Source organism: Gavialis gangeticus, unplaced genomic scaffold (genome assembly GCF_001723915.1).
Source record: "Gavialis gangeticus isolate Ggan-Ray unplaced genomic scaffold, GavGan_comp1, whole genome shotgun sequence".
Classification (NCBI taxonomy): domain Eukaryota; kingdom Metazoa; phylum Chordata; order Crocodylia; family Gavialidae; genus Gavialis; species Gavialis gangeticus.
This window is the reverse complement of record NW_017728982.1, coordinates 1175672-1198633: the sequence shown is the minus strand read 5'-3', so window position 1 is coordinate 1198633 and position 22962 is coordinate 1175672. Positions and strand designations below refer to the sequence as shown.

At 53.5% G+C, this 22962-nt stretch overlaps 1 protein-coding gene across 2 annotated transcripts in view; it reads left to right on the top strand.

Moving 5' to 3' along the window:
• Window positions 1-22962, top strand: part of CEP164 (centrosomal protein 164) — a 67702-nt gene that overhangs the window by 34380 nt on the left and 10360 nt on the right. For both annotated transcript variants that reach the window (XM_019512232.1, XM_019512240.1), the window contains 19 exons: window positions 1633-1716; window positions 5137-5222; window positions 6531-6590; window positions 8432-8638; window positions 9498-9629; window positions 10468-10684; window positions 11244-11321; window positions 11585-11716; window positions 11999-12121; window positions 12727-12870; window positions 13118-13201; window positions 13798-13866; window positions 16288-16466; window positions 17113-17239; window positions 18018-18085; window positions 18560-18767; window positions 19978-20085; window positions 20809-20923; window positions 22352-22717. In XM_019512232.1, the coding sequence (XP_019367777.1) occupies window positions 1633-1716; window positions 5137-5222; window positions 6531-6590; window positions 8432-8638; window positions 9498-9629; window positions 10468-10684; window positions 11244-11321; window positions 11585-11716; window positions 11999-12121; window positions 12727-12870; window positions 13118-13201; window positions 13798-13866; window positions 16288-16466; window positions 17113-17239; window positions 18018-18085; window positions 18560-18767; window positions 19978-20085; window positions 20809-20923; window positions 22352-22717 (2587 nt within the window). The remainder of the gene's footprint in view (window positions 1-1632; window positions 1717-5136; window positions 5223-6530; window positions 6591-8431; window positions 8639-9497; window positions 9630-10467; window positions 10685-11243; window positions 11322-11584; window positions 11717-11998; window positions 12122-12726; window positions 12871-13117; window positions 13202-13797; window positions 13867-16287; window positions 16467-17112; window positions 17240-18017; window positions 18086-18559; window positions 18768-19977; window positions 20086-20808; window positions 20924-22351; window positions 22718-22962) is intronic.

The window sequence follows — 22962 nt, the reverse complement described above, 5'->3', positions numbered from 1 at the left end:
ATAAAAACCCTCCCAGAACATTAGCCTTATCCCAGGGATTATTAACCAAGATGAGCTATGGTATGGGGCCAGGTAAACTACAAGTGATTTTTTTCTGATAGGTTTTTTTGTACTAGGATCCTAGGAACATAGTACACAGAACAAGAAGGGAGCTCCTGGCTTTGTCCCATCACAAGCAAACATGGCATCGACTGTCATCCAGGCCATGTGTTTAATCATTCTTTCAAAATATATTTAAAAGCTTTACATACTATGGAAGTCAAACGTTGCCGAGATGACTTTATTCCCTGTCCCTAAACATGAGTTTGCCAGTCATCACAAACTAGCCCATGTGTTTTAAGTGACACATGAAAGACCTTGCTACCAGATCTGAGTTTATATGTGCCAGCTCTTTCAGTATTCTGTGATGGGAGTTAATTAGTCCTCCCAGTTTAGGTGCATTAAGCCCCTTGGGCACACCTACCATGCAAATTCACCAGTAAGCAGCACACTCAGACAGGCAGCACAGCTTTGCCTACGCTACCACTCGTGGCCCAGATTAGAGAATGGCAAGAAAAAGGCAGTGACAAGCAGTGTAAAAACTCAGAGAGAAGTGGGAAACGGCCCCTTCCCACCTGCTGAAGGGGGGTGGGGAACCTGGCTGCTCCACGAGGGGGAGGGGGGGCATCCAGAAGGGTAGCCGTGAGATAGGGAGGAAAAGGCCCATCAGCATCTTCTCATCTCTGCAGGAAGCTGCCATTGCCATCTGCCAGGAGGAGCGCAGGCGGTGTGGCCAGAGCATTGCTGGGAATGACATTATTTGTCAGCGTTAGCAGCAGCCCATGTGTTGGCAAGTGCTACGGCTCCCAGCAGCACCTTTCCGTGGGTCTGCTACCGTGCACATGTGCTCTGCGCAGGCCTGGGCTGGCAGGGAGGACATCTCGGAGAGCCACAGCCCTGTGGACAGCTTGCACAGGCTGAATTTTAGGAAGTGGTCTTGCAGTATCAAAGTGTGAAATGCAAGGAGCAGGGGGAAGATCTTCTGTGGGGCCCTTTGGATGTGTCGCATGGTGTGTCTGCCCCCTGGGCCTGCAGGGTGGGGGCAGGCACGTACCAGCATGAAACAGCAGGCGGGCTAGAAGCAGTCCTGTGAAGTCCTCTGCCTGTGGTGTTTCAGCCCTGCAGCCCGGGTGTGCGGGCTTACTCATTTGGGGCTTACAGTTCTCAATCCCTGGCCCATGGCTTGTCCAGCTTGGAGCCTCCAAAAAATCTGTTTCCAGCAGGTCAGTTGGCAGGAGAACTGTGAGCTGGTGAATGTCTTTTGGACCATCTTTCCCTGCTCTCCACTTCTGCTGCATGAACTCTGCCCTGTCCTGGACTCTCCCAGCCTGGGAAGTGGGTATCCCAGGCCATGCCTCGGCACTGGTGTTGCAAGCAGGTGTAGTGCAGGGGCTGCCTGCCTACCGTTTTTGTCTTAGTGGCACACCTCTCAGGCATGTTTTGTTGAATCCTAGTGTAACCATCTTTCTCTGGGCAGTTCTTCTCTATGCTGGTACAAGCGACTCGGCCCTGGGTGCTCAGATGGGCTGGAAGGAAGCACAGGCCCCTGTGGACCCCCCAGGAACTGACCCTCTTGTTCTTTGTTCTCTTTAGGACTTTGGCTTCCAAAGTCGTCTCTCCGAGCAGGTGCTGGATGTGGACGCTCTATCTCCTGTCCGGGATGGCTCTGAGCTGGAGGTGAGTGGTGGCAGTATGCTTGACCTTGGGTGCTGAGCAGCAGCTGGGGGAGAAAGCTGCATTGTTAGCTGCTCAACCACAGACAAGGCTTTGTGCTCTGTGCTTCTGAAATGAAGGTTCTGCAGAGGGTTCAGTGACTTGCCCAAGGCCGCACAATGAGTTTGTTGCAGAGCTGGGATGAGACATTTGGTTGGCACGAGTACAGCGGCCTGTCCAGAAGGAGCAGAATAAGCTGCAGTGTGTGCCTCTCCCAGGTGTCTGGTTAGCGGTGATGCCTGGGGCCGATGGCTTACGAGGCTTGTATCTGGGAATGTGCATGCCTCTGGCCCTTGGCTCCCTGGCATGTACAAAGAATTGCTTTCTCTGGGGCTGTGGTGGTGAGGCGGACTTTCTGCCAGGTTGCTCATTTGTGCGTGTGTATGTCTCTTTCCTCCCCAGAAGCAGATGGGTGGGATTTGGATGACAGGAAATGGTGGCAGGGAAAACAAATCCCTCATGCTGAGAGAAAAAAAAAAAAGGATGGGGGGAGAGAGAGGAGGGGGTATTTTGCCTTGACCATTTTCAGTAACGGGACTCAGGCTTTGTTTTTAGTAGGTTGCCAAATTTTCCCTGAGAGCTGAGAGCCGCTCTCAGAGTCTATACAGAGCAGAAAGAGTGGCAGCCATGCCCGTTCAGCAGCGAGCGTGACTGCAGTAGGGCTGTGTTGGGCTGCAGGGGATTTGGATGCATCTTGGGTTTTTGTACTCGCCTTGGCAGCCCAGTGCGCCCGCCACGTATCGCTTCCGCCTCCCCTGCCACCTCTCTTGCAGCACATGAGCTCTGCAGCGTGTGGGTAGGCAGCAGGTCAGGCTCCAGCTGGGGCTCACTCAGCCTTGATTTGATTGTAAGTGAATCAATCAGCTGTTCTGGAAGAGACCCCGAGTGACAAACCCGCCACCTGTCCAGCAGAGAAGAGCCATCCAGGGTGCTCTGCTGGCTTTGGAGTACACACCTGTCCTCTTGTGTTTGAGAATGAGGATGATGAGATGCGAAAGGCAAACAGAGCACGTGCCTGCTGCGTCCCCGTCTGCCTCCCTGCCACCCCCTCTCCCCTTTGCTGCCGCGCAGGCTCGTGCAGACAGATTCCTCACTGGAGCAGACAGGCTTCGAGTTCATGGCAGCCTGGTCTCGAACACAGAGAGGTGGATTTGAGCGGTGCCCCCTGCAGAACTGCAGCTGCTCCTTTGTGTAGAGAGACAGGAGGTTTTTGCCTGGCACTGGCAGGGTTTGTTGGACTGTTTGTCTGCAGACCTGGCTTGCTCTGCCTCTGCGTCCTTTGGCAAAGTGTGGATTTGAAATGGCCAGTGTGGCAGCCGAACGGCTGGTGCCAGGATGTGGGTTCTGCAGCCTGTCTGTTTTGTCAGGCTGTGTGGCAGCTTAGCCCCTGATTTGTCTGTTGCCTGTAATGAGGGACTGGGCTTCACTCCCAGCTCCTCTGCTGGGGACAGGTATGGATGTGTGGGTTGCTGCCTTCTCCCCTCACAGCCTCGTTTTGCAGCGGGGAGAGTGTTGGCCATGAAGAAGGGCAGAGCGCTGCACCCCTCACCAAGGGCTTTGAGAGCCTTCAGTACAGGTTTCACATAGGATGCAAGCAGTATTTTTCCTGGTCTGAGGGCTGGACAGTAAAGTTGGAGAAGAGGTGAAGTCTCCCCTTCAGGGCATTACTGTTTTATTTAACTTAAAAGAAAGCCAGATTTGGAGCCATGGCAGCCTTACCTGTGCTAGCCTCCCCCCACCCCAGTCTTCCCGTGATGGCTGCTTCTGTCTCAGTGTGGACTTTGAGCATCCCTGACAACCAAGGGACAGAAAGCCAAGCCAAGAACTGTCCTTGGCACCTTCACCTGCAGCTGTATGGGCGGGTGCTGCCTGCTCATAGAGCTGCAGGGGCAGATGGCTTGGCAGGGCCACACTGGAAGCCAGGCCTCAGAGCCCGTCCCCTGCTCTGTCTAGTAGCCAGCCCTCCCCTGGGAGGGGGCCTGATCCCCTGCAAGATGGGCTGACCTCCCCGTTTCACAACAGATCTGAGTCCTGAGGGACAGCCAGGTAGCAGCCCACAGCACAGGGCCAGGGCCAGCAGGGCCCAGTACAGGCTCCTTCCCCATGGTTTCTTGTCGAGGTGGCAGTGATGGAGCCCAGGGCGAGGGAGAAGAGGTTTGCTGGGCTCCCCTGTGCTCGGGAGCTGCGGCTCTTTGTGCTGGGGCAGGAGGAAGGGAGCCGGCACACTGACATGATAGGAAGTGACAGCACTAGCCGGGAATCCTTCTGCTGTTTGCTCCGCTAGAAATTTGCATAAATCACTGCTATTTTTAATTTCGTTTTTATTTTGGCTCTGCCCTGTGGTGCACTTCCATATGGCAAAGTCATGCCTGAGCTCTCAGCACTCCACCCCCAGTAAGCACGCCACCCCCGCCCCCGCGGCGCCTGCACCAGTGCCTGGATCCTCGCTGGAAAGAGGCACGGTTAACGCTTTCCCTCCTGAAGGGCCACTGCCACCAGGGAGGTCTGGGGATTCCCTTCCCTGGCTAAGTCAGGGCAGTGGGGATGTTTCTGATGGCATAGTCTTGTCCTACGCTGTTACCCAAGGCTCCACTGTCTGTGTCTCTACTCCTTTATTCCCAGCGGGTTTTACAGGCTCATGGTTTCATCTTTCCCCTGCCAGAGCATCTGCACTGTTGGGGGCAGCATCTCTGGGCAGGAGAGAAGAGCAGGGGTATGGCCCCTTCACTAAGAAGGCAGCACAAGTGGCCCCAAGTGCATAGCCAGATGGAGGGAGCCTTTCTTTCTGCCCAGTGCTGGGGGAAGCTGGTCTCCAGGCAATCAGGCACAAGCCCTCCTTATTCCTATATCAGGACCGTCCTGTTTTGACTCCATACTGGAGAGGAGCCAGGATTTGGACAGGGCTGAAGCATGAGGTGGGGGCTGTTCCCAGCTCCATGTGTGCTCACTGGGGCTTGGGCCTAGCGTTCCACTTCTATGTCTACTTCCCTTTGTCTGGAACAGGAAGAGCAATTTATGCCTAAATGTTCCAAAGCAACCAGTGATTTTGGGGGGGGTCTGGCCAGTGATGCTTTGACAGGGCCTGACTTTCAAAGCACCAACAGAAATGGGGAATCTGTCTGTTGATGTTGCAGGCCTGGTGAGTAGGGCTTGTATGTTCTCTTAGGTCTTCGGCATGCAGTGGAGAAGGACAGAGCACTGTGGTCTGGAGGACTGCCTGGATGGTTCTCTGGAGCTAGTTGGTTTGGCACATGGGGAAGTGCTCAATGATGGGAACAGCCTGGTGCAGGTCTCCAGCAGCTCTTCTTCAGAGCCGTTGTGCATTCTCAAGACAAGCGTTGACTGCACAAGAGTTGGCTAACTCCACTCTGCTTTTACTTGCAGGCCCAGGAACTGGGAGAAGAGGAGAAGGACCAGAGCCAAGCCAGCATAGAGGAAGAGCAAAGCAAAAGGGCCCAGAGCGCTGCGAGGTATGGCACAGAGATGGTGCAGAGCCACAAAGGGTGCATAGGACCCTCTGGGTCCAGGCTGCTTTCCTGACCAGCCATCACCTGAGGCTGTTATGGTCTGGTCTTTGCAACCCCTGCAAGAATCCCCCTGATAAAATACCTTGAAGTTTCTGCAGCCCCTTGCAGGCTTTTCCATCTTTCACTTTTCTCTCTTCTCTTCCCCCATGCCTCCCCCCCCTCCCCTGCTGTATCAGCAGGTTTCAGTCTTGCTTCAGGCCTCTGGCTGGGGAAGCGAGCAAACTGCTTACCTTTCATGTCCCTGTAAGCTCCACCAGACGCGCAGTTGGCTCCTTGTTTCCCTCCAGGCGATCTGACTCTTCTCAAAGGCTAGGAAGGTTATTTTTCTCCTCTGTATTGCTGACCAGGCTAAGATCAGCCAGTGTTTTGGCTGTCCTACCAGTGCATTCTGGATTGTTTCAGATCTCCCGTTGGCATTTAACTGTGGGAGACTCGACCACTGGAGATGTCTGTATGATTGATCCATCATGGCCCCACCCTATTCCCTGGGCACTGGGCCTGTTGGGATATTGATCTTGCACTGGTAGCTTGTCCCTGGCTTCAGGGTGTCCAGGGAAGGCCTGGCTTCTCTGTTGCTGGTATTGAGTGAACCCAGTCCTGACATAAGTGGGTTCAGCTCCGTGTCCTTCCCTGAAGGTACCACCCCAAAGCAAGTCAGAATGTGAATGCATGTTGGATTAGATTGTTTTGTCTCCTGGAGATTTAATTCCAGAGAGTGATGTTGGTTATACCCAGAGAAGCCCAGCTTCCAGACACTTGGTTGCTGCAAGGGCTAGAAAGTGGTGGTGGTGGGAGGGTTTTTTTGGTGATTTGTGTTGCAGGCATGTGAACCAGGCAACTCAGTCTGCCCCTGAGGTTCTGAGGGGAGCCAGAGTAGGGTTTGTTTGCAGAGGACGTGTTGAGATCTTGCTCTCCCTGTGAAACTGCATGGTCTTCTGGGTTGTCGGGCAAACAGGCACCGGGGACCATGCCCTGGTACTGCCAATGGCCCTGTTCCAAGGGACCTTGCAGAGAAACCGAGCTAGCTGGGGCAGTCCTCAGTGACCTGCTGCAGGCACCTGGGAGTGTGTGCTGGGAGGTGTTGCCCATGGGAAAGCTTCCTGGACACGCATTCCCAGCATGGAAGGTTTCTCCTGATCATTTTAGGCCTGCTTCCTTGAGCTCTGTCTGCTTCTCTAAATTCCTCCCTCTTTCTCTCAGCTAATGAAGCTGCTTTATACTTGCTTAGTCTCTCTCCTTTCTGCCTCTAAGATGTGGGAGTAGCGATGTGGACGTGCCTGCCAACATTTCCAGCTGTGACTTGGATGCAGTGTGAGTATGCCTAATGGGCTGGTTCATCCCAGGGAATTTCTCCAAGGACTTGGAGGAGAGGGAGATTGATAGGTGCCAACTTAGCCCCCAACCACCCACAGATCCTTTGCTGCTGCAGATGTAAGGGAGCCATCGTTTCACCCTGCAGCCAAGCAGGTGCTGTTGGCAAGTGTGCAACAGCGCTGCCCCAAGTGCTAGCACTGCATCCGGCCCCCGCCCTCCTCTAAATGCCTTTTTCACTAATCCACACTTCTGTTCCCTTTCCACTGCTGCCAAGTGAGAGCGATTTGGGCCCCTTCAGCACTCACAAAAAGGCAGAAGAAAAATCCGAAGGTTTAGAGGATCCCAAACAGCAAGAGATTTACACCCTGGAGCAAGTGGAGGCATTGCCCCATCAGTCCAGAGTGCCCTGTCATCTCTCACAGGGCATAAGGGCTTGATTTAATTCCCCTTGAGCTGTGAGCTGACCAGTAACCCAGTACATCTCTGACTGCATGGGGAGCCAGGGGGGTAGTTTCTCTTCCTCTCTTTCAGCTCAGCCCCTCTCTGGTATGGAAACAAGCCTCCTTGTCTTGTTACTGAGAGGAAGGAGACCCTCAAGTTCATTTCCAGGCAAGATCTGCTCACTTCCAGCTTGGAGAGGAGCCCCTTGGCTACTGCATGTGTCTGACAAGGCCAGTTGCACCCCTCTAGTTATGGGCTATGTGGCTAAACCTGGAGCCATAAGGGAGAAGTACATTTAGTGGCTAATTCATGGCTCATTTGAGTTGGTGAGGTCACAGCCCAGGAAAATCCAGAGGTTTATCAGGGAATAAATGGGTCTTTGCAGTCATCTACTCTGCAGTACATAAAGCATCCCACTGTAAATGGTCTCGTCAGCTTCCCTGCCCATACTGAGCAAGAGCCCAGTGGATGCAGTTGGGCAAAACTGGCCTAGTAGTTCACAGGGCAAAGGCGAGTGAGTGAATCCGTGGTGTCTGGAAGGGCAAGGCAGGGATGTTTGCGCTGTGGTGGCTGCCACTGCCTTGTCCTTGGAAAAGTTGTGTTGTGGATGTGTACACATGGTTTTTCAAACAAATGGTGGCCAGAGAAGGAAAATGGATTAATTAAATGGAAAGAAGGAGATTTTAGGCTTTGGTGGGTAGATGCCACTTCTGCTGTGGGCATTAGCATGAGCTGTGAACTGCAGGTGTGTTAAGAACACACGTGAGTCCTCCGGGGTCTCGAGTGCCTGCTTTGCTCCAGTGCACTTGCACTTCCAGTGGCTGCTTTGGGTTTTTGACACTCAGCCGGTGTGACTGGCACCTCTGAGCTCCCAGGTCCCAGCAAGGCTGAGGCCCATCTGCCTCTTCTGAGTGAGCCTGCCAAGTCCTTGTGTCTTTGACATGGCCACTGATAGAGTGGGATATTTTGTGCCCGGACCAAAGCACGTTTTTCCATGAGCTTCATGGCTGCGCTGCCTCTTGTCAGAAGAAGCAGCATTAAAAACTGTACTTCATGGTAGGGTAGAAAGGGGCAGAGCTTTACTGTGTACCAGCTGCCTCTGAGGTAACTGCCTGTGTGCATGCTCTTCCCCTATAGGCAGTGGCAGCTAAACTGTGGTAAGTTGTCCCTTGGTGAAAGAGCAGGGGGCTGTCCTGCAGACCAAGTGGTGGGAACAGCACTTTCTGCCTGTCCTTTCCCTGTCTCACAGGGGTGTGGTAAGGTGTGCATCGCCGGTGTCCACGAATGGCTTTCAGGCCCATGGGGGCAGGTCTTGCTGAGAGTTGGAGTGTTGTGGCTCTTGTCATAGTGTGCAATTCAGCTGTAACTGGCTCTGAAGGGCTCACTGTCTATGCTAGGCAACTGGAGGAGGGGACCCAGCAAGCAGTGTCCTCGCACCAGCCTGCGGAGAAGCCCCTGGAGGGACCTGCCAAGGAGCTGGGGGAGGAGGACACTCATCTTCTGCAAGCAAAGAGGGAGGAAGTTCAGCGACTCCGGGAAGAGCTGAGGCAAAAGGAGGAGGAAGAAGCTCAGGAGCTTCGTCAGCAGAAAGAGAAATCCCTCAGGTGATTTCCTCTTGTGCTCCAGCCCCCGCGCACCGCTGTGATTCATTGCTGGAGGCTGGGAACTTGGGTTGTACCACGCTGTGCCATCCCCGAGTCCTGGAGTAGCTGCCAGCATACGCATATAACAGCGGGCAGACGGGATGGGTGCCACCCCACCAGTGTCTTGGGCCGGGGAGGCAGAGGGTGGAAGGATGGTTTCTCCTGCTGCATGTACAGGCTCTGTCCTGCGCGTGGCAGCCTGCACCTCTTGAAGTCCATGGGGTTCCCTCCTAAAGGTGCTTGGGGCCGTGCTACCTCTGTGCCTGGGTAAAGCGCTGTTTCCATGGCAGATCAGGGAGCCTTTCTGTGTAGGAGGAGCTCTGATCTGATACAGGTGTGGGTCACAATATGGCTCTGAACGTGTCCCTGGGGTCACAAACTTGGTTACAGCATTCCCTTCTGTGTTTAGGGCCTTACTATTTGGCAACCTTTCAAGTCCTTGGCTAAATGGCAATAAGATTGGAGATTGAAGCAGTAGAGAATGTGGGGTTGCTGCAGGAGCACTGTTTGCTGAACTCTGCTACTTTTAGGCTTCATGTAGGGGCCTCAGATTTAGGCTTTTAGGCGTAGGGAATATGCCCTGGTAAGTGTGAGAGCCCATTAGTCTATGGGCTTGACAGCCACATAGGGAGCAAGCCAAGGAGCTTCTCACTGGGAAAGAAAGAAATGGGGTCTGGGAAAGAACTGGGCCTGGGACCCCAGGTGAGCTTTGGCCAGGCAGGTGATGCCACCAGGAACCAGCCCTGGATCCGTGGGCCTTGGGAAGTTGGGGGGAAGTTATTACAGCATCTGATCTTTTTATGCGGTGCTCATCTCTCAGGTCTCTAAAAGAAGAGCTAGCAAAGGCCACTGAGGAGGAGGAGCTGCGGCTGCGAGAGGAAGAGAGCAAGAAGCTCTCTAAGCTTCGAACCCAGATCAGCGCAGAGACGGAGGCAGAGAAGGAGAAAATCAGGTGGGGAATTCACTCCATGTCATGGAAACTGCATGCCCCATGAATCAGAACTCCACAGTCATGGGGGAAGACAGGAGGGGAAGTGGGGGAAGAGACCCTGTCCACGAAGAGCACTGGCAAGTGCTACACCTCGTGTGCAGGTGCTGTAGGCAACGCCTTAGCCAGCGAGGTGACTTTGTCCCGTGTTTGCAGGGTTCCCCTCATGTCAGTGCCAATGATCACAGTAGATTCAGGGAAACATCTGTTCATGGAAGGCAAAACTGACAAGTTGCATTGGGGTCTGCTGGGCCCTTTTCAAGCTGAAGAGGTTGATGCCTTTGGAAGCAAGACAGAGCATCATGCTACAGAGAAAAGTCCTGGGATTGTCTCATTCCTCTTAAACTAGGCCCATTCCTTAGGGCTGTGGATGAGAGAGCATTCTCCACTGTCCATTGTCTGCTCAGAATAGGATGACTGAGTGGGTTAGGCTGAGTAGGCATCTTCTCCTAGCTTAGAAGGGTTTCAAGGGCTTATGAGGAGAGCTGGAGAAAACAGATAAGGCATTGTTTTCATGTCTACATATAATAGAAAAGAAAGACAGGCAGCCTCTAGATACACTAATAGCGCCTTTGTTCTTTGCCTGACTGTTTGGTCCTCCACTTCCAAAATATAAATTCTAGGTAAAGCTTGAGGGATCCTTGTTTGTGAACCTGGCTGTGCTTTTGCTCTTCATTCCTTCAGGGTTATGAACTCCTTGTGGCAGTTGCTGCTGCAAGGCGGGTTGGTAAACACAGTACTACATTTTAGTATGAATGTCTCATGTGTGTGTTTCTTTGCACCCCTTGCACCAACCTACCAGGGCAGAGCAAGAAGCTGTGTTACAGAAGCTGAGGGAGGAGTATGAATCCCTGCAGAAGTCAGAGAGAGAGAGTGCAGAGGAGACAAAGAAACGTGCTTTGGAGAAGATAAAGCGGGAAGTGGAGGAGGCTCAGCAGAGAGAGAGGATGGGGCTGGAGCAAGAAAAGGAGCGAGTCCTGAATGAGATAAAGGAGAGATTAGAAAGAGAAAGAAAAGAGGTGAGACTCATGGTTCTGCTGAGCAGTCGCACATGCTCTCTGCTGTGCCAGCATGGCCTGTCTGGTAGCACCCAGCCCAGGAGATTGAGCCACCCACCCTACCAAAGGGTAGTAAGTGATTCTGCAAAACACCCCGCTCTGCTGGTATTGCCTCTTTGAGGATGGCAGGTGTGGGGGAGGGAAGGGGCAGCACAGTCTAAGGCAAAGTGTCTTATAAATGCAGATACTGCCATGCACAGGGAAAGGAAGCAGTTGCTTCTAATGGCAAATGGCACCCATGACCAAATGGCACCCATGACACTGCATTGTGATCACAGTCTCCCTCCTTTGAAGGGACATGTTCTTGTTTAGTATGTCCTTGTTGGGTATTGGAGCCATGCTTCTCGACACTGGAATTTCAAGAACTCCAGTCACCTTGTGAGCGCCTTGGTCCCGGATGGCCTGTACCGTGCGCTTGTACAAAGGTTCCCCATAAGGAATTGATCCAGATGGGGGGTTACGCACCCTGTTCCTCTGACTGGCGAGGTTTCAGCCAGGGCTGTTGTTGATGTTCCTGCAGGCTGCGGAGGGATTAGAGAAGCAATTTGCAGCTGAGCTCCAGCAGCTGAAAGCCGCAGCAGAGGAGGAACACGAAAAGGTAAGGCTAGCTTCTGGGCCATAGCACAACCCGTGGCAATTCTTCACTTAGCAGCATCTCTGAGTGCCGCTGGTGAAGGGTGCATCCCTTCTTTCCATCTCCTGAAGGTGATTCTTATCTTGCTCAGCACTTGGACCTACTCCAGGTGAGGGGAGGTGGGACTGAGCAAATTGAGCTTTGCCATGCTGCCTCTGTTTATGGGAGAGGGCAGTGGGGTGCTTCTGGTCAGATGCCGAGATGACTGTGAGTCCTTCTTGTGGCAGGTTATTGCCAGCCTGCAGAAGCAAGTAGAAGAGACACAGAGGAGTGACGAGACCCAGCTGCGGGAGGCGCTGGAGGGAGCAGAGCAAAAAGTCCAGCAAAAAGCTTATCACCTAACAGAGTATGAGAGAGAGGTGACTCTTCTTTCTGGCTGTGGTTCTGCGAGCGGGGTGGAAACCTCTCCATCTGGAGGAGGGGAGAGTGGTGCTGTAGGATTGCGACTGTCCATCTCCAAGCCATTGTCTGGACACCGGGCACTTTACCCTTTTGATGCCAGGCAGTGCACAGGCCAGGGCTGCACCAGTCTCGGGACATAAGGGATGCTTTGGCATGTCTGGGTGTTGATGTGCTTGTTTGGGGGGATGCATTGTGCTTTGCTGTGCCTTTAATGCAAGCTGCCTCTGTGATCATTGCAGCTCAGTGAGCTCATGAAAGAGAAGCGCCAGGAAGTGGAGCGAGATCATGAGAGGAAGCTGGAAAGGATGAAAGCAGAGCACCGGGAGGTCCTGGCAAGGATCCAGGAGCAGTACGAGGAGGAGGTACTACCAGAGAGCACCATGGCGAGCCAGAAGAGGCCCTTAGCAATTTGTTTGTTGCCACAGGAGCAGAGGCAGTGGAGCCCTTAGTCTTGCAGCAGGTCCTGGGTCTATGTAGGAAACAGGATGCGTAGGAAGTGGCTGGGCCAACCTTCCCCATTGGGTTTGATACGACGAGTGTAGGGGCAGCATTAAGGAGAGTGCCTGGATAGTCTCCCAGAGTGTGGGCGCATCCCTGCATGGGTACCACATTCACATGCAGGTTTCTTCACAAGACCATGGCATGTCTGTTGCTGATGCATCTGTGAGGATCCTGACCTTGAATGTCCATAACTCTGCAGGTTCTGATGACAGTCACAGACCGGGGTGTTGGAAAACTGCATGCTCCTGAGGCTGCAGGCCTTGAGTGCGGTAGTGTTGGTTCCCTGGACAGTTTGTATCACAGCACTGCCCAGCCAACTGAGTTGGGTCTCAGCCTGTTAAAATGTTGGTTTTCCCCAACTGTGTGGGGGTAGGCTGCACATGTGTGCACGTACACACATCCGAGAGCAGTTTTGCTGTGAAGCATCATGTTCTGCTCCTTACACTGGTTGCTGTTGTGGCGGCAGGAGAGAAAGCAGAGAGCAGAGAGGCTTGGGGTGCTGAAGAGCGAGATGGAGCGTCTCCGGCAGCTCCATGATGGGGAGCTGCGGGCTTTGCGGAAGGAACTGGATGAGCAGCTCAGTGACCTGCGGCGCAGCCACCAGGAGCAGGTGAGTGCGAGCCCTGCTCCGGTCGTGGGTCCTGTCTTGCCTCAACCAGGTGCCCTGGGCCCCAAAGCGCCTGCACAGCTCTTTGGCCAGCTCATTGCTGGATGTAGCCTGGGTACACAGAGATGCTTGGTGCTCTCCCTCATGCTGGTTTTGCTCAGCATGCCCCTTATGCTGGTTTTGCTCAGCGTGCCCCCTCATGCTGGTTTTGCTCAGCCTGCTCCTTCAGACATGTTTTCTTTCTGCCCAGGAGAGAAAACTCCAGGACTTGGAAATGGAGCTCGACCTGCGAGCACGAGAGGCCAAGGCCAGGTCAGCTCAGCTCCATAGCCAGGTGAGTCAGCTCCATGGGCACTTCACATCCACAGATTCCTTGCGTCCTTTCTGTTGCTAAGGACTAGTGATACCCTGCTCCTGCTGGCTCTTACTTTAATAAACCGTGTGTGAGTGAGGATGCTCACAGAAGGGGAAATGAGGGGACTGAGTGGTGCTGCAGTCTGTAGCTACCTGATGGCAAGATGCCAGGGTCTGGATGTATTTCCATGTGGCTGACCCTCTTCCCACAAGCAATGGCAAGTTGCAGGCTCCATGCCTGCCAGGTCCCCAAGACAATGCAGCATTGGGGCATTCAGAAGGGCTTGTGTTATCAGTGCCGATGCAGGGCCCAGCTGTGCAGACAAGTGGCTGCCCAAAAAGCCGGGTGAGTTCTAAGCTAACAGCACAAGTGAAAGAAATGGTGGAAAGGGATAAAGTGAGAGTGGAGAGAACAGGGACAGGCTGGCAGCTGTAGGGCAGTGGTTCCCAAAGGCCCAGGGCTTGGAGCGGTCACATGCTTGGGTCCAACATCTCCCTTGCCCAGAGTGATATAGAGACTGTTCTCTTGTGGCTCTGTTTCATGACTCGCTCTCTGCTCTTCACTTGTGTATGCAGGAGGAGGCCATAAGGAAGAAAAGGCAGCAGCTACTGGATGAGGAGAAACTGCTAGAGCAGGAGAGAAATGTATGTATGCCCGAGCTCTGTGGGACACGGCTGTCCCGTCATTCCTGCTGCCTCCACGAGGACAGCAGTCCCGCCGGCAGCTCGATTAGGTGGGGCCTGTTTCTCCAGAGTCCAAACAGAGAAGGTAGTGCACAGAGCTTGGTTTTATCATTAGTGGGATTCGCTTCTCTACCTCCTCCTGTACCTTGCTGGATGTGAGGAGCAAGCAACCTGCTGTACTCCTTAGTACTGTGCCTTCCTGGGTAGTAAGATCCTTGTCTCTGACTCTTGTGTTAACTGCAGAGCTGCCTAGTGTGTCAGTGGGATGGTACCTAGTAGTTTGCTGGCTGGGCCCTGCACTGGGAGACCTTAGTAGCTTCCAGCACCAAGATGAGTCCCTGCGTCTCCTGCTGCAATGTGTGGAGCCCCTCGGATGTGCCTGTGCAGTCCCCGCAGAGGGGTGAGACAAGAGCCTAGCTGGCTCTGCTGTCCCCATGGCTCTCCCTTGCAGAGATGGATGTCCTGCCTGTTCTGTGGCATTGCCGTGGCAGTGCCACAGCAACAGGGCTGGCACCAGAGTCATTGTAGTCTTCATGGTCTAGAGCTGAGATGCGAAATCTAGTGTTTGTGCGGCAGTGGAACGGCTCCCAGGGTGGTACCTAGCGGCCTGTAGTCATAAGAAGGACAGACGCAGCAGGGAGGGAGAAGAGGCTGGAGAGCAGGCTAGAGAGTTGTAAGCAGGTTTAATGGGACGGAACTCAACAAAAGGAAATGTACCGAGAACCGAGGGAAACTTCCTAACGGGGAGATCTCAGCTCTCAGTGTGTCCTCTCCCAGGAAACTGGGACTGGAGACTGCTTTAGGTGCTGTACTGCAGGCAGCTGACTCTGCACGACTAGGTGGGACACTAGAGAAAAGGACAAGAAGCAGCTGGCCTGTTTCCCAGGGCAAGTCACCTCTTCTAAATTGTTCCTGCTGGACCCTTATCTAACCTGCTCCTAGAAACCTCTGTGATAGAGATTTCACAACTGCCCTCAAATTGATTTCAGTGCTTAACTAGCCTCCCAGGTAAAAACATGTTCCTGATGTCTAACCTCAATCTTCCTTGCTGCAGTTCACTGACTTCTACGATCCCAGTGGACATGGGGAACAGTGTATAACCTCTCTCTTTGCTGCACCATTTTGTACAATGGTGACTGTTTTCATGTGTCCCATAGTGATAGTGTAGCCATCATGGGCTTTGGAGCATGTGAGAAGCAAGCTTTTGTAGGGAATGTCCTTTATTGAACCAACCATGGAGCTGGGACAGATGGTAGACAGGCTTTAGGGGAACACAATGCCCTTCCTCAGGGCAAAGAAAGAGGCAGGTACTGCCTCAGCTAAATGCCAGATAGAAGAGTTACTTCTGGGGAATCCTGTTAGATGAAGGTGATTACTTAGAAAGGGGAGTGGGCTGTAAACTTTGGAGCAAAGAGAAGTTATGAGAAGTAGCTGCAGACCAGGTGAAAACAGCTGAAATAGATTAACTGGATTACAGAAAAGAGTAAACCCATTCAAAAGGGGGAGGGAGCACAGAGAGGTTAGCCAAGGTGACAGGTAACTTGTAAAGTGCCATAGTCTTATGCCCAGGCCCGGTGTTGTGGAGGAATCATGTACATTTCCCTGAAGAAAGTTGTCAGTCACCTTTGGGAGAACAGTTTTCACTGAACAGCCGTTCCATCCCTGACCTCAGGCCTTGTCCTCAAGGGGAAAACCACACAGCTTTACAGGATGTTGAGGCCAGGGGCTTGACACAGACCATGGTGTTTTGGATCATTCTATCTACCTGACATGAGACACAAGAGCCAGATCTGGTGTCTGGCTTTGCCCCTGGGAATGCAGCCTGGGAGGAGACAGTGCCGGCTCAGCCGCCTTGTGACTGAATGCACCTAGCACGTGGCCCAAAAGGGACAGTCTCTACCTGCCCCAAGTACATCAGTGTTGCTAGGCTCACCTGGGCCATGAGATCCATTTTCAGCTCTACCTCCTCCCATGTCTCGTTAAAAACAGCCTGTGCAGAGGCACATAGAAGGGGCAGCATGGACCCTGATGTCCTGAGGAATCCTGGTTGCTGTCCTCTATACTGATCCACGCTCCGTGAAGTCAATGCTTGGCCTTCACCCCCTATCTTGATGGCAGCAGGATCTGAATGCTGGCAGTGATGGGTATCATGCAGCCCTGATGCAAATTCCTGCAGAGTTCATGGTTCTTCTGATATGGGGGTTCTGGGTCAGGGCCAGTTTCTGAGTAAAGAAAAGCTGTGACAAAGCTGGAGGAGGACAACAGGCTTGCTGCATGTGCTGGGGGCTCCTAGCTTGGTTTCTTGTGCAGCACGTGCGTCTTGCACATTGCATGCTTTTATTTCAGGAAATCACAGGATGTAAATGTTCATGTCCCTTTCAGGAGGTGATCTTGGCTGCTCAGCTCCGCTTGGAGGAGTCTCGGAAGGAGCACACAGACCTCATGGAAGCCATCCGAAAGCTGCGCCGGACTCTGCAGGAACTTGAAGATCAGAAAGCTGAACTAGAGTCTCAGGTGGACTTGTTGCAGTCCCGAAGCCAGAGGCTGCAGAAGCGAATCAGGTGCAGCAGTGGCTCCTCTTGTGTTTGACCCCCTCCAGGCCCTGGAGTTGTTAAATGTTGGCACCCTGCACCTCTACAGGATTTCTGAGGAGCAGGGTTGCTCGTTGGGCAAACAGGTGACCAGGGGCCAGAGCTCCTGGGTGCTGATCCCAGATTGGCTGATAACTCTAAGTTCAGGATAAGCCACTTAGCTCCTGCAGACCTCGCTGTCACCCTTCAAAACCTGTATCAAATAGTTGTCATCCTTATAGCTGTGCTATGAAATAATATTTGTAAAATGCTTTGCGGAACTAGGGTGAGAGACTCAAGGGGAGTAAAGGCCTGTATGGGCCAGGAATGAGCCAGAGCATGGCTTGCTTTCTCGTTGTTTTAAGAGTTAACAGTGGCCCAGACTGACTTAGCCAGGTGGTGGCAGAGACCTGCCACTCAGCTTTTCTATACACAAGCCCAGTAGCCTGTGCTTATGAGTCTGGCTGGAGCCAGTGATGGCCAGACTGCAGCTCCTGAGCTACGCAGGGCTTTGTGGGTTCACTGCTGCAGCTCTGAATAGTTTTCTAGAGAACTAGTTTCTGCATGCTTGTTTGTTCTCATGAGCAGCATCTCTGATGCCTCTTCCTTCCTGCATACCTGGCGCCTTCGGCGACAGTGAGCTAGAGACAGCCATCAGGAGCAAGCAGGACTTGCTGAAGGAGCTAGAAGCAGAAGACAGCACAGCATCTCCGCGAAGGGAAGCCGAGCTCCATATTGAGGACCTGAAAGAGACAGTCGGCGCTGTGAGTAAAAGCATTTCAGGTCCCGCTGCCTTAGGGCTAGAATCTCCAAAAGCACTTGGAGCTGGGGAGGTGGGCACGGTCCTGCTGGACATGGCAGTGCAAGCTTCTGCCTGGCTGCGCTGCCTTGGGCTGCTGCTGCGGACTGCACTTGGCCAAGGTTATTTAACAGAGAAGCAGAAGCATTAGCCCCAGCTTGTCCACTAGACAGGGACTGGGTCCCGCAATGCATTTCTGGCTCTGCCCAAGATTGGAAGTATGCTGCTGGGCAGCACACTTCTTCTTCGCTCAGTGAGCCTCCATCCAGAGCTGGCTGGGCTGGATCTGCAGAGGCACATCAGGGGTCATCTGCAGTAACTGAAAAACAGCAAATTCCCACACAGAACCATGCCTTACTAGAGATCTCTGGTTCATGTTATATTTTTTGGTTGGTGTTAAATACGAGAGTCTTCTCTCATCCCTGAGAGGAGAGTGAGAGAACGTGTCACTGTGGCTTTGAACTCTCATCCCAGGTTTGCTGGGGGGGTCTGTGCTTGGATCACCTTTGTACAAGCCTTGGGCTGGGGAACCATGGGAGGAAGGCAAGTCCAGGAACTGGAGGGAAACCTCTGCTTATTTTTCCCTCTTCCCCACATGGAAGTACCTCTGCAGTACCCCATTCCAGGAGCAGGTTCACTGATGCTGTGATTTGAGTTTGCGCTGTGTTATTAGGCTTCTTGGGGCCTGGGGTCCAGCTTTTATTTGCATATTAATTGATGTTTGAAGTGTCTCACCTCTCCAGCACTCCTCAAGACAGACGGCTCCCCTGCCCTTGCAGAATCACGAAGATGGCGACCTCTGGCTTGATGAGTAAGCACCGGCCACCTTGAGAAGTGCTGTTGCTGAGGTTTATGTGCTGACAGCGAGTCACTTGGCACAGTGGAGCCATCCGTGGCTTGCAGTCTAGAGCACATGGGCCAAGAGGAAAAGGCCCGCTGCAGTGCTGTGCCCTTCCTCAAAGCATCCCGTCAGGACAGGTCACAGCCCTTTGATTAGTGCAGTTGTTGCCTGATGAGTCAATGACATGTAGTTCTTGGCTGGTGTGCAAAGCTGATACAGCTACAGAAAGGCTTGGGCAAGCTCGTTAACTGCCTCCCAGAGGCTTGCATTCTACAGCTGTAGCCACCCCATCACCTGGGAGGGCTATCATCACACTTGTCTGGCCTGTTCTGGTGTGAACTGGAAAGCCAAACCCGCTCCAAACTGCTGCAGGTTGGGGGGAAGTGTGGATAGACTTCTGGGCTACTGGTGTGCAAGCACTCTCCCTTCTGCTCCCTTCTGCAGCATACGGCACTACATCTCTGCACAAGGCATCTCCATCAGGAACGCCAAGGAGTTCCTGGAGCGCCAGACTCGCTCCATGAGGAAGAGGCACACGGTGCTGAAGGCCGCGAGGCAGCAGTGGCGTCACGACATGCAGCAAGCGCAGGAGGCGGTGCAGGATCCTGACAGCTCGCAGCTGCTGGAGGATGTGCGCCAGAACCTGGAGGAGGTGACTAGCACTGCTCTGGCTCAGTGTGGGGGGGATTGTGAGATTGGGAGCTCTGAGGCTGGCGATTTCTTTTTGCTCCTGCTGCAAGTTGCCTTCTGTGCTGCTGAGGTTCAGGTGGCTGAAAGTGGCCCCTGACTGTGGGTGCCCAGTCTGAGACCCAGGGACCATGACTGCAAGTGTAGTTTATGGCAGGTGGAGGTGTTCTCCCCTCCTAGGTGTTAGCACCCAGGTGTCTCCAGCTAGGCACCCAATGTCAGCACTAATCTCTGCCCGTGTCATCATCCCCATCCATAAAACAGAGATTAAAATCCTTGCCTGCGTCACAGGGTGGCTGTAAAGATTAATTCATTAAGGTTTGTAAGCCCTCTGAGCCCTCTGCTAGAAGGCACCTTGAAGATGCAGCACAGTGCTGGTGGTGTTAGCATACCCTTGGGAAATATAGCTTACTAGGCTTCAAAATGGTGGGAATGTGTGAGTTTAATATTATTTGAATCAATGTCCAAAACCCTGTGGGTGCTGCTAGATCATGCATTTATTGCTGCACCTGCCAATTGTAAAGCAAGGACCCGGTGACATGGATAATTCTGATATGAGCAGGTTTGTTGTTGTATCTTTGCAAGGATTCTGTACATCTTTGCAGATAGTTCCTTGTGTCTTTGCTAGCTCAGCTAATACATAAATGATACTCTGGGACCGCTGCATCGCCAGTGAGATGTGACCCTGCCATGAAGCGTGTCAGTGTGTGGCAGAGCACACAAATCTTCCACAGCTGGAAAAGGGAGTGGAGAGAAGTTGGAAATGGGACTGGAATTCAGAGGGTGCTAGCCAGCTGTCCTTCGGCCTGGCCACCAGCCCCTGCAGTCTTCTGTGAATGTTACCAGGGGATTTCCTATGGCTAGAGGTGAATGCAGTCTTGGTCTGTAGGTCAGATCTGAGCAGTGTGACCACAAAGCACTTGGCCTTGTGGAGCACGGATTGGTCTCTTAGCAGGTGTGAGACCCCCTAGATCTGAAGCATTAGTCTTCTAAGCATCTTGTTGCCCTGATTCATACTACTAGGGACTTGGGGGCGGGGGGGCTCTGAACCCTGGACCACAACTGTCCACGTCCAGTCGAAATCAGTTCTAAAGATAACTCCAGGTCCGTAAAGCCATTTGTCTCCTGTTTCTCGTTCTATTTTCCTCTGTGGCTGACATGTGGCACCCCTGCAGGAAGCAAAGCAGTTGGACAAGATGAAGTCAGCCATGAGGACAGGACAGGTGCTGTTGAAGAAGAAGGAGGAGAAACTGACCCAGTTGGAGTCTTCGCTTGTGGAAGAGGTAACCTCCAGCTGCTCCACCACTCGGTGTCCCATGGCCACGTGCCCACTGAGCCATGTCCAGTGGCACTCAGAAGTTCCACCTGAGCTGAGGGCTTCGTGGGGCCTCGGGTCCAGCAAGAGAGATTTAGCTTTGCAGCAGGGTGGCGGTGGCTAGCAGAGTGGGGTGGCAAGTAGCATGTGCTCTGAGATCTATATAGTGTGTCTGCATATGTGAGTAGCGGGTGGAGGAAGCAGGTCGCAGAGCAGGAGAGAACTACACACCTGGTTAGAGTGAATGTCTAGGTTTTACCAGCTCTGCAGCCAGGGCAGGGCCTGGGGTGGAGGGCTTCTCATGAGTACCTTGCCATTTATGCTGTTGGCATGAGCAAAGGCCTCAGGTGGAAAATGCCTGGTTGTTTAGTGCAAGATGAAGCAGTGCTTTATTTGAGCCTGTTGTGACCCCAGGGACATGAGGGGAAATGCCACTGTGTGCTGGTTTAAACAAGAACATCAGTCCCGGTCTCTGCTGTGGGTGAGGCTGTGTGAGCCAGCAGGTTCCTCTTCACCCTCTGATGGGAAGCCATCAGGGCCTATGTGGCAGGTCACCAGGGAAGGTGTCCCTGGGTGGGATCCAGTCTAGGGTGTGCATGTGTGAGTCAAGGCTCTGGGCAGTCCCTGGGGCACTAAGGCTGGTTTTGTGAAGCAGGCATGTGCCCTTCCCCTAACCACTTTTCTTGACCAGGTGTCTGACGAAGACACCCTGAAGGGAGCTGCATGCAAGAAGGTGGTGACCTTTGACCTCAGCGATTCAGAGGACACAAACAGCGTGGCCAGCTCCGATGTACCTCGGCATACATGTGAGTTGCAGGTGTGGCCGGGGGTGGTGTGACAGCCACATGCACATTGCCATGTCTGCTGGTGCAGATCCAGCTGTCCCGCCTTCCCTCTCCATGTGCCCATTTTGTCCATGCGCCTTGTTCTTGCCTGTGCTTGTTGCAGTCTCGTTCCCACGGGGCAGGCATGCTGCAGGAGGGGATTGTCCCCTACCATGGAACTGTGTCTGTGTGAAATGGAGAGAGAGCAAGAGTGCTCCCTTGGAAATGGGGGTGGTGGTTCCAGTGCAGAGCATACAGCGTGCGTGGCTTGCACTCGTGTGCCCCGTGTCATAGACGGGAGTGGGCCTGCGTTGCCCTGCCTCTCAGCATCTGTCCTGCCAGGATTGGCTTGGCTGGGCCTCTTCCACCTCCCATCTCCCCAGCAAGAGAGGCTGTTGCCTTAGTCTTGAGTCCCTTTGTGGTTGCTCAGGGGACCTGTGGTTGTAAAGTGAATAGCTCTGGATGACCAGGTGCCAAGGGCAACAGGACCGTGCTACTGACCAAGAGGCTGGCACAGCTACTGGGTGCTCCTTCATTAGCAAGCCTTGTTTTGAAGTCACCTGCGTTGGTTGCCGAAGCTTCAGACTCTCCCCATGTGGGGCTGTAAGACCTGGGCTGGTCCTTTCCCTCACAGGGAGCTGTCTTGGGATGTTTGTCAGCCTGGGAAGTGTTGTTCCATGTCCTTGCTCAGTTTGTTACAGGGCTGACGGGCCGGCAGGCTCAGAGATGGGAGGTCCTGTGGGTGTATCTGCAGAGGATTTCTCCTTAAATAGCAAATCTCTCATGAGCCGAGAAAGGTGGTTAGCCACGTGAGCCTGCAGTCAGGTGGAAGGCAGGGTAAGAGTTACACTGCAGAGACTAACCAAATCAGAGATGCACAGCAGAAGCTGTCAGAAGCAGCGGCTTGCTTCATAAGAAGCTGTCTTCCATAAACATGGCAGAGCACGGTGGGGCTATGAGCATGGTCCCTGGCCTGGCTCACACAGGAGGATGGAGAAGGGAAGGGGACTTCTGCTCGTTCACAGGCTCCAAACCAGAGTTGACAGTTCACGCTTTAGTTTGGGATGAGGTCCCCATTCCTCATCCCAGCTCAGTCCCCAGAACACCAAGGCTCCTGGGCTTTTTCAGCTCTCTCATCATCTACTGCGTGCCCCTGCTGCCTTCCACTCCTCTGCTCATCAGCATCGATGTGAAGGTCCCCTGGTATCTCCTCAGCCAAACACTGCTCTCTGTTCCTTACTGCTTAGCTGGGCCTGACAGAGCTCAGCCTCTGATCATCTTGGGGCGTGGCGCAGGGGAGAGCGAGTGGCTGCGGCTGGGAGATTCGAGAACAGCGTTGGTTGTGGGTATAGCTTGGTGTCTCCAGCACGTCCTAGCCTGCCAGTCATCTCTACTTCCCTCTGTTGGTAGGTGACTTGAACCCACCTCTCCAGCTTCCCCAGCCCGACAGGATCCAGCACCTCACAGACTCCCTGCGGCGCATCAGCAGTGAGTTGAGCGGAGTCCTCAGCATCCTGGGCTCCTTGAGTCATCAGCAGCCTCCTCTCTTTTCCTCCGCGACGGTGCCACTGTCCCCGCTGACCAGGGATGGCATCCCGCTTTCCATGTACACGTCGCTGGCGAGAGTCCAAGCTGCTGGCCCCCTCATGCCTCCTGCCAGTCTTCCTCTGGCAAACCAGTGGCCATGGAGCACTGGTCTCCACTCCGGCCTGTCTTCCACAGCCAGCCAGTCAGTGGACAGCATGCTGGCAGAGAAGTGGCGCAAGTATTTCCCAGGTGAGGACATGCCATGGTCAATCCCCCTTTGGGATCCACCTCTCAAGTCTCTTGGTTTTGGTGGTTCTGCGGCCACCATCATGATAGAGGGCAGGGACGTACCTGTCACCAGCTGTCTGGCAGGACCACAAGGCCTGGCAGAGCCAGGCAAGCTGGCACAGATTTGGAAGCACTGCGTTTCACTCCCTGGCACTGCAGTTGCTGATTGCCTCCCCAACAGAGCATTTCAGCTCGTGCGTTAGTGC